We start from the raw sequence: 10271 nt of genomic DNA, 5'->3' as shown, positions 1-10271 counted from the left end.
ACGGAACCTTACGCTTCCTTAATTAAATCCTAACGATAGCGAGCATACACAGCTGTCAAACATAAAACGAAACGAAAACGTAAAACGAGTTCGTTAAGTATCGAGCCGAAGGATATTTCGATCATCGAACCATCGACGCCAACTGCCGCGACGATCGCGACGAGATCGAGGCCACGAGCGTCCGTACGGCTGTTTTAAATTTTTAAGTTTCACTATGCCATCCTGCTTTGACCGTTAACTGGTTTTCGCTTCTCGGTCTACTAATATAATCTAGAATGGCTGGAATATATCCTCGTTACACGAATCCCAGTCCGTTGGACCGAACACGGTTGGCGAACGCCTTACTTCCGGCAAATATAATCCGAAAATAGTACGCCCGCTCGGCCACGGTAAATCGAGAAGAATGAAAGATATCATGCGATCGTCGTAACTTTTTCTTTCGCGAATAATTTGACGTTTCTTACGTGTATCCTTTTTTTTTATTTTCTTTTTTGTTCACCGACGAAAAAAAAACGGCTATACAATATTCGAAAAATATGATTCCGCCAATGATTTCGAACAAGGCGACATACATGATATATATGTATAGATGTAGTACGTATATTTTACCAGTTAAGAGGAAAAAGCTTTCGTTTAATGATTCGTATATGTATATATGTATATATGTATATGTGTATATATATATGTGTATATATATACCATGTTTCTTCGGTTTACTCGTCACAGAAGCAATATATGTATGTACACGTATATGTTTACGAATATACGCGGCTAGGCGTCAAGTTTTGTGTGCGTGCTATCGAAATACAACGCGATACGGCTGAGAATTTGTCAAAACCTTCACTACTCAAATCCTCTGACCGACTTTACGTAATCCGAGTACGATAAACGTTCACATGGAGCGAAAAAACAGATCAAGTTGAGAAATACACATCGTCGATTGGTCTGCGCATGTTTGCAAGATCGAACAAGCGCGTTTTCCTTCTCGATTCTTTTGCTCTTCCCACCGTTCAATTTGTTCCCGAATCGTCAAGGACGACATTTTTCTTGACCGCAAAAAAATGAACGTCCTATCGATTCCAAACGATAAAAAAATCCCTGTATCCTTATCCTTATTTAAAATCCACTTACGTTCTCTCTCCTATTGAAAGACACCGTGCGAAGAATCGCGTTCGATCATCAAAAAATGCTCGAAAAAAGAGGCTCGTCTCGACAGTGATCGCGGACACGATTTTACAAAAATGTTCGTATCATAAGCAACTAACTCTAATCGTTCACCGGTGCGAGACACGAGGCTCGTTGGTTTATCAAATCGTAATTATATAAAAAATCAAGCGTCCTTCGTTTAACTTTAACAATGCGGTCCCTTGAGCAGTCGAGGTTTTGGCTCTTCTCGAGTCATTCGAGTTACTCTCGTTTACCTAATACCATCCAATTATACAGATCGTACAGTCATGCACTTGAATCCAATTGTATTTATTTTCTTCTTTTCGTACTTTTATCTTTGTTTCTTTCAACGTCAGTTCCATTTTCCATTATCCAGATCCATGCATCTTCGAATGTTGCTTCAACAAGACAAGACTCTGGAATCGCCATCGCGTGCTCTGAACTTGAAAAGTACAACCGAAGTCTCAACATGTTGGTGGTTATTAAACGCTAAGTGTCCTTACGTAAGTAACATTTAAACGCACACAACGTTTTCCTTAAGTAGCTTACGAAGCAATTTATGTCGTTACATATCTAACGATCCGCGACGACGGTTTCCACGATCGTTCTCAGACTTTGACAACCATTTCTTCCGAGAACACGAAGGAAAAGGAAATATTCGACCCGTCGTTGCGCTCATTGTTCGAGCGAATGTCCTACTTTCGTGCATCGACATCCCGTGAGACCGCTCGTGCGAAAATCAAAACGCTTCACGACGCTACGTCAAATCATAACCGTTACAGCAACTTCGTATCGAAGTACAGAATCGCAAACATATTCACGGAATCTTAACGAAGCTTCGACAAATCGCAAGAGACTTGGACAAACAGAGGGTCACCAAACGAACTTCGAAAACCCTCTGGTCTACGCGTTGATCATTTGAAAACAAGAAAACGATCGAACGATCGCTACTGGCAGAATAGTAGCCTAGCAAACATAGTCCGAAAGACCGAGTACGTTCTCGTACAGCTATATATAAATATGTATCTCATCATCGATCCATTCGTCGCGATCTTTCCCTCTCTCGCACGATCGATTTCGTTTAATGAAACATCGATCTTAGCATTCTCCCTCAGGATCTTGAATTTTCGCGGTAGCGGCGGCGCTGGCAAAACGTAGCCGCCTCCTCCTAACTATGGAGAATGCCGATAACGGTGGTTTTCGACGGTGATGCGAGGATGAGATAGAAGCACGATTGAAATCCCATCTCGCGACGGGTCTCCCTCAAAGGACCGGTTCTTCGTCGGTCTCGTCATTGTCATCATGCTCCTGTGCCTTGTACTGAATCGTAGCTACCGAGACAGAATTTGTCTTCGCTCTTCGCTGTCTCTTCTGTTGATTGTTAACACCAGTAGTGGGTGCATTGCCCACGCTGCTGGCGGACGAACTGCAACTGGATCCGCCAGAATTGTTGCCCCCGTTGTTTCCCACGGGAGATGCGAGATCGAGATCGAGTTGCTGGCCATGGGCGTCGATCAAAGGTCGCAAGGCGGTCCTCAAGGACCAGTAAAGTCGAGGATAGGCGCGTTCCTGTTGCAGGATTAGCTCCTTGCTTTGTTTCTGTCTCTGTAACAAAACCGAAAAGCGCATAGTTGAAGTGGATGTTCTAATCGGAACGGGTCAAGAACGAAATCATCGAGGGGAAAGTACGTGAGAATTATCGATCGCGTTTAATTAAAGGACGAGCAAAGAGATACGCTACGACGAACAATCAAAGATATAAATAAACTGTAGGAGAAGCTCACCTCGGGAAGGTCAGTTGACCTGATTTCCCGTGAAACCAACAGCTTCTTACTATCGACGAACTGTCTCAACGCTTTTTCTCGGGTGTATACGAATGGTCGTACGACCCTGAGATCCTGACGTCGTATGTAATAATGCGCTTTCATGGTTTTCAGCTTGCCACCGTGAAACACCGAGACGAAGAAACTCTCGGTAAGATCATCCAAGTGCTGGCCAACAGCCAGCACGTTGTATTTATGCCGCTTGGCGATCGCGTATAACTGCGACCTGATCTCTCGGTTGCAGAAGCTGCACGCTCCACTGGCGTCCACAGCTTCTTCTTCAGGCTGATTGTCACCGCTGCTGCACTTGAATTCGCTGCTCTGTTCTTCGTAGAAGTAAGGAACGTCCAGAGCCTTCAGATAACTCATTAGTTCCAGAGGATCGAATCTGTTTGCGTCCACCGTGGCTGCTCCGATCTCAAAGTCCACGCCCTTTGATCTTACGTAGAATCGGTACTGGTGCAACGTGTGTAACAAGGACAAGGAACTCTTGCCGTTAGTCGACAAGCAGACCAGCACTCTATCGTTGTCTCGAATCATATCGAACTCTTGCATTGCCTCGACAGCTGGTTTCCAAATGTTCTTTGGCGGACAATGCCACTGAACTCGGGACAGTTCGGTGTTCCCGCCCTTCGAGTCAAATGTCGCTCCCTGGTCTCCATCTTCTTCCTCCTTCAGGTCGCTCGAACATTCCTCGTCTTCAGAAAAGTCATCGTTTTGACGGACTTGTTGCTTGCAACTTGATTTATTGGATAACGCGGTCATCGAACTTGCTCTTGGTTTGCGACCGTAACTGTTGGTCGAATTGGACTCTGCGCTGCTGCTACGCTTTAAATCAACCGAATCTAAAGACTTGTCGCTCTCGTGGAAAGATAAATTGATACCACTGTCTTGGGAACTAACGGAATTCACGGCGGAATAAATTTTGGGAAGAATCTTTCGCGCGTCTCCGATCTCCAAACCACCGCGTTCTTGAGAATCGTCGTCGTTTAAATCGTCATCCAAGTCGTGTACCACTTCTTCGTCGTCGGTTTTCGATTGATTGCGAACCATCTGTTCGTTCTCAGCTGGCTTCATCACGTAAATTACCGTCTCGTCCGAAGAACACTCGCTGGACATTTTGCTTTCCTGTTGAGTCAGTTCTCCGATCTTCCCAGAGATCTCTATTGGTCCGCTTCGTCTGGCGCTCGACATTCTGGGCGATGAGGAAGATTGAACGATCCTCCCTCTATCCGGCGAGCCGCAACCATTCGACGACACATCCGAAGCCGAAGCATCCGGAGAGTGTCTATGCAAACCGTCCACGGCATTAACCATACATCTGATCTCTGACTTCACCTCGCTAGCCATTTCCTTCGAGAATTCCATCAAATATTCCGCGATATCGCTCGCAGTGAACGAATCGTGTCTCGTCTGTTTGTCCTCTACGGACAACTGACTAATGGCGCTTAGATTGCGTGAATGATGTTGCGGCGTGTTCTCGGAAGTGTTCGTTTCCGACAGCGCATCGTCGACCTTGGATATCACTTCTCGGATCTCTGACTTAATCTCCGTCGCTAATTCCTTCGTCACCTCTTTCACGTAAGCTCTCAGATCGTCCTCTGACTTTTGACCGCCGTTCGCTGAAACTGGTGACGACCTACCTCCCCCTACGAATCTTTCCGTATAATCATAGACAGAGGAATACGAAGACGGAGGCGATGTTGGGTTATGACAATTTAACGACAAGATCGAATGACTGGGGCTGCTACTGTCCAGCTCCAGAGAATTCAAATCCGTTTGACTGCTGCAACTACAGTGATGTCGTCTGTGCTTCGAGGAGTTGCCATTATTTCCACTTAATCCCAGACTAGTCAAGGTTTGCGGGCTCAGCGGAAGCAGTGGAATTGGGGAGGACGAGGACGAGGACGATGCGACGTTTCGGTTCCCCGAATCGTTGCCACCGCCGCTGGTGCTACCGAGAGAGTTGCACCTGGCACGACCAGCGTTGGTGGAGTCTATCGAATCTCTTTGCTCTTTAATTGGCCTGCTGCCCGCGTGAGACATCGTGCTGAGAGCCGATGCCGTGACCGCTTCGCCAACCGCGAACCTCACGGGCATCGGAGAACTCGGACAAGTAGCCGGTGACCTCTCGCCGGCTGATTCGGTATTTCGATCGACCACGGTGGTAATGGACGACGTCTGTTCCTCTTCGTTGCTGTTCGCTGGATTGGACGAAGAAGTCTGGAATTCGGCCGCGCTCAACAGAGTTCTCCTGACTGTACTCAATACCGGAAGACTTCTGTGTCTAGGTGAATTCGACGAGATCGGAGCGTTTCCCGCTCGAGGAATGTCGCTGTTCAGTCGACGGATGCTATTAGCCAAGGCTAGGCAATTGACCAAGCTGTCGTGCGTTGTAGTCGGCGTGTGATGGCTGTGCTTGTTCCAAGATAGCATCGGACTGAAAGGCACGTCTTGCTTCACGTTCTGCGAGTTACCCAGAAGGAGATCCTGCGCCTCGCTCGGCAACATGAACCATCGTAAAGACTCCAGCCGTTCCGACACGATGTTGTAGCTACGATCTATCTGCAGCGGATACCTCTGCGCCATTTTCCTAGCCCGGTTGAAAATGTTGCGCGCTGTCTGTAAACAGTCGCCGTAGTTCTGCGGAAGTACACCAGTACCGGATACTCGTCTCTCGGAAGCGTTCATCTTCCCGTCTGTGTATCTGATTGAGCTGAGCCACTTTCGCTCTTTGAACACGCTATTCGTGTGGTGGCGCCATTCACCCGTATCCGAGTTGAGCACGTACTGCGGTAGCAATTTCCAACCTTCCGTTGCTACCATTTTTAGTGCCTCCAGTACGAACGCCACTTCTGCCTCAGACATAAAGTAAGGGAAGGAGAGTTTCGCGAAACCCGGCCTCAGACCTTCGGCGTTCGTTTCTTCGTTCTCGGTGTTCCGTTCCCTGGAAACGATAAGGTAACCCGGTTAGATTGCGCAGGCAAGTACGTTCTATTTAACGGTGTCATGCACCGTAATTATTTGATACGGTCCAAATGAAGTTTTCAACTTTCGTACCCCTCTATCAACGCCTTCTGGTATTCCTTGGCGAGTTCCTGGTCGATTCCCATCAGATCGTGAGCGTAACGTCCGGCACACGCGCACCCGCCACGCGCCTGTATACCGAACACGTCGTTCAACACGGCGCACACGAAGTTGTGGTGAAGGAACGTGCCCCGCGGATGACGCACCATAAACGAAAAGATCGGCAGCCTCTTAACATTCTGCGAGCCGCTACCGAGCAGAATTAGTTCCGGAATCGTGCGTACGTGTGCCAACACTTGCCTACACAAACAGGAAACATCGATCATGTTTTACAAATACAATCCACTTGCAGCATCGATCGAAATGATCTTCGAAAACATTGTGCGCGGACGTCCTTCGTTCAAAGTCGATCACAGCCTTCCTTTATATCGCGTGGTTGCTCAAGAACATTGCAATTTGGTTTTGTTATCTCGCTGATTGTCATGCAAATTTCATGTTTCTTATCTGCAGCACCGAAATACTGTCATTTATACGTGACACGCTTATTACGAACATCTTTTAACCGCTTTCTTATGTATCCAGTATTTTACATTACTAATCTACAAATTTAGTCTACAATTGTTTCTATTAATTCTCACATCACCAACCATCGATGCCAAAGTCTAAAGACTGATCGCCAGTAACGACCGTAGCAACCGACGTTTTAATGTACGAGAATCGGCCGGTAGAAATTTAAAAAAAGAAATAATCGAGTTATTTCCACCAGCGATTCGCAATCAAGGAAGCAGTCTCGTACTGCCAATCGATTTCAGTCGAATACAGAGCTCCAGGAGGTCTGGCGTTGAAGACGTTCCCCTTCCCGATATCTACCGTTCTGCTGTATAAATCGGCTATAAATATTTCCACGATATCGGCGACGTTTCCTCCTCGCGAACACTGCACGTGTCACATATCGTATTTGAAACAAACAAGTTCACCAAACATGAAAGGAAAATGGTAACCAGATTGTACGATTTGCTACGATTGTACGAGGATTTGCTTTTAGACGATAACAAGCTCGATATTCGTCGATTTTGATCGACTTTTCAACAATGAAATTGTTAATTCACGTTACATTTTTGTTGCAGACGTGTAAAAAAACGTACCTGGAAATCTTATCTTGACGAGTGACGATCGCTCGCGGCGTGACGTTCTCTTTCAGTTGCACAGCGAGTCCGCATCTGATGGTCTCGACGACACCCGCGGTGCCACTCTCCTCGCAGAGTTCCGGATCCCGGTGATAGTGATGAGAGTCCCGCATGTCCTCCGTGGCAATTTTATCTTTCAACAGGGACCGTTTGGTCACGAGCACGCCAGGGGATTGAACTCCACCGATGAACTTGTGCCCGGCGAAAATAATCGCGTCTTTGTACACGGTCGTCTCCCCGACGCCGGGCAGATGTGGATTCATATCGATTTGAATGTACGGGGCTGAAAAATAGATGTATTTCTAGAATATACGTTTCTATAAATGCTACTTTAAGCTTTTACAGCAAATTCGTTCGATCACTTTTTAACTATCGTCTATGAAAAAATCATAATACTATGAAGTATAATATTGATCAACACTAGAGATATAAAAATTTCTATCGATTTAATACAGTGGTCGTAAAAACGATCTGCGCGTACCCTTTTATTTTTACTTGTTTTTCAACGAAACAGGTTTTCAACAAGTTCTACGTTTCATTGGAATAATACTTTGTAGCAACTGTGTATATTCCTTCTATACATTAATAACAATAAGAAAATTATTTCGAACGGAGACACGCAAACACACTCGCCGTTCTTTAAAATAGTTTCTTTAAAATCGAAAAATTGCGAATAATTATACTCGTTGATGACGATAATAGCTCTTATCAATTCGTTAATGGCGATAAACTGAGGCGATTAGTCGCTCTAGCGTTTACATATCCTTTTGTAGAACAAGGTATTTAACATCTCTTTTATCTGCGAAAAACTGTATTGTTCCTACGTCTGCCACTTTAAAGATCACGGTATCCGTAAGTGATCGTCATCCGGTAATTACTAGTTTCATTGATTACAACCAGATAAATACCAGACTCTTCAACGGATAACGACTTCAATCTGATCGTCACCGTCACTTTCTACTTACATGCGTAATCGCATTTCCAACTCAAGTTGCATTCGTCTTCTCTAAAAATCAATCCTCAAGCACCGCGTACAAACAAATCTCTACATTTCCCTTATCTTTCTATAGATCAAACTTCCAACGGAATCATACAATTTTTCTCCTATCTTCTATTATGTTGAAATGACATTTACAACGACATTGTTCTATTTCAGGTAACAAAAGAAGAAAGAAATTTCATACGATACGGAGATAACAATTTTTATGCGACTGACAATACGCGTGCCCGATCGATCAGGATCGAATGATCGTGATAATATACTTTTGTCAGAAAAGGGTGCAAACATTACGTCACGTTGAATCTTTCATTGTTTCCACGCGTATATCGACATCCACGTGCATCATTGTTACCTGTTGTGGTGTAATCCCAGACGCTAAGTGCCCCATACTGATGCAGTAGAAGGGTCGTGGCGACGTCATCTGCCAAAACCCCGGTTATGCAACTGGCAGCGCTGAAGCATCCGATCATTTGCGTAACACCTTCGCTTCGAACTTTGATCAGGCTCCGCTCGAGATCGTTCAGATCCAAGAAACCTTCTCGAGTCTCGGACACTCGTACTATCTACGATAATCGTTTTAATGTTACGAACAAATATTATTCTATTATGAAGTATTATTCTACTTGCATACTCTCAGCCCTATTTTTAGCGTTCTACTTTCACGGTTTCCACTTTTGCCGTACGATGTTATCGATCCTAAGTCGGTACTTGCTCACGCGAACGCACGATTACACTTGCAGTATAATCTCTATTTCTGAATATTCTATGTTCTTCGATGACTTGTTGAACGTTCTAGCAATTTAAAAACGATTAACGATACGCGTTTGAGAAACACTTTTGCGTCAGTAAGGCGGACAAAAGATCGTATTTTATTTATACCGAGAATTTTATAGCGATGCCTGGCGAGTTGGAGTCGCTTCAAAGGAAAGAATTGCAAATGGCTTAGTTCCGGAATAACATGTATCACGCATTCGTGTTCTGCGAAGTGTCAAAGACTCTTCGAAGTTTCCCCACGAGTTTCGCTCAAAAGGCGCATTCCGAAGACTTCTCTTCGCTCCGAACAAAGGCGTACCAGAACTTATCACCGTAGAAACTTCTTCTTACTTTTAAATACTACGCCTATTCCAGGAACGTATCGATTATTAAATTCTCAACAGCCGGCTCGAAATAGATTTACTTATTCCCTACTGAGAGAGGAAATAAACAAATTATTCAAAATCATGCCATTAAAAGGTTAACTCATTTCCAGCTACTTAATATCTTATAATTCAGTAACAAGGAGATTGTTCGAAAACAGGAAGGAATGATGACTCAAAAATATCCTCAGTGGAACTCTCAATGTCTTTCACAACATTTACGTTTACATTGAAACGCATCAAACGTTTTCATCGACGAGAATACTTTCGATTCGCTGTTTTCAAAATATCGTATCGTCTGCTTACCCTGACGCCATGCTCACGCCAAGGCCGGAGATTCGCGTGATGCTCGAACGGTCCCACGAACACCACGGTGGATTTGGAGACATCGAGGTGTCGCAAAAGCGTACGAAGGGCAGCCGCCGTGCCTTGACCCGTGAACAGCACAGCATCCTGCTCGCCAGCTCCCACCGCATGTCGGACAATGTCTCTGGCTTCGTGTCTGTAAAGATCCTTGCCGTCAGGATACATCGATTCGTCCTCCCGTGGCTATTAACGATCGTAAAGTCGCTGCTGTTTGTCGAATCGAGAACAAACGATGCTCGTTCGCGTTTCTCAAGAACGTCTCGAGATCTCGAGTTTCATTGGCGATCGTTGAGGTCGCCTCGAACAGAGAAACGCAAGTAGGACGAAGCTTACGATCGCTATAGGAAAACATGCTTCTTCCAAGTCCATTTCTATGGCAACGAAATTTTAATCAGATACACGAATTTCTGCCGATTAAGTTCATTTGTCTGAACGAGAGATCGCGATATACGCGTAGGATGTCACGAGCGGTAGGAAAAAACGATGGACTTTCGCTACGTGAAATTCGTTTATACGAAGTTCTCTCGATAGGTTTAGATAGAATTATGGTTGGCAAAAATATCGT

General features: G+C 45.1%; 1 protein-coding gene across 1 annotated transcript in view; it reads right to left on the bottom strand.

Moving 5' to 3' along the window:
• Positions 1-472: 472 nt before the first annotated feature.
• LOC117236786 overlaps positions 473-10271 on the bottom strand; it is a 54426-nt gene continuing 44627 nt past the window's right edge. The window contains exons 3-8 of the mRNA XM_033500042.1: positions 9647-9842; positions 8557-8767; positions 7163-7487; positions 6051-6317; positions 2952-5937; positions 473-2772 (exon numbers count right to left, since the gene is read on the bottom strand). Coding sequence (XP_033355933.1) covers positions 2431-2772; positions 2952-5937; positions 6051-6317; positions 7163-7487; positions 8557-8767; positions 9647-9842 — 4327 coding nt within the window. The 3' untranslated portion in view covers positions 473-2430. The remainder of the gene's footprint in view (positions 2773-2951; positions 5938-6050; positions 6318-7162; positions 7488-8556; positions 8768-9646; positions 9843-10271) is intronic.

The sequence above is a fragment of the Bombus vosnesenskii genome, unplaced genomic scaffold (genome assembly GCF_011952255.1).
Source record: "Bombus vosnesenskii isolate JDL3184/JDL3185 unplaced genomic scaffold, Bvos_JDL3184-5_v1.1 scf7180000013352, whole genome shotgun sequence".
Lineage (NCBI taxonomy): Eukaryota > Metazoa > Arthropoda > Insecta > Hymenoptera > Apidae > Bombus > Bombus vosnesenskii.
This window is presented reverse-complemented; position numbering and strand designations above follow the sequence as displayed.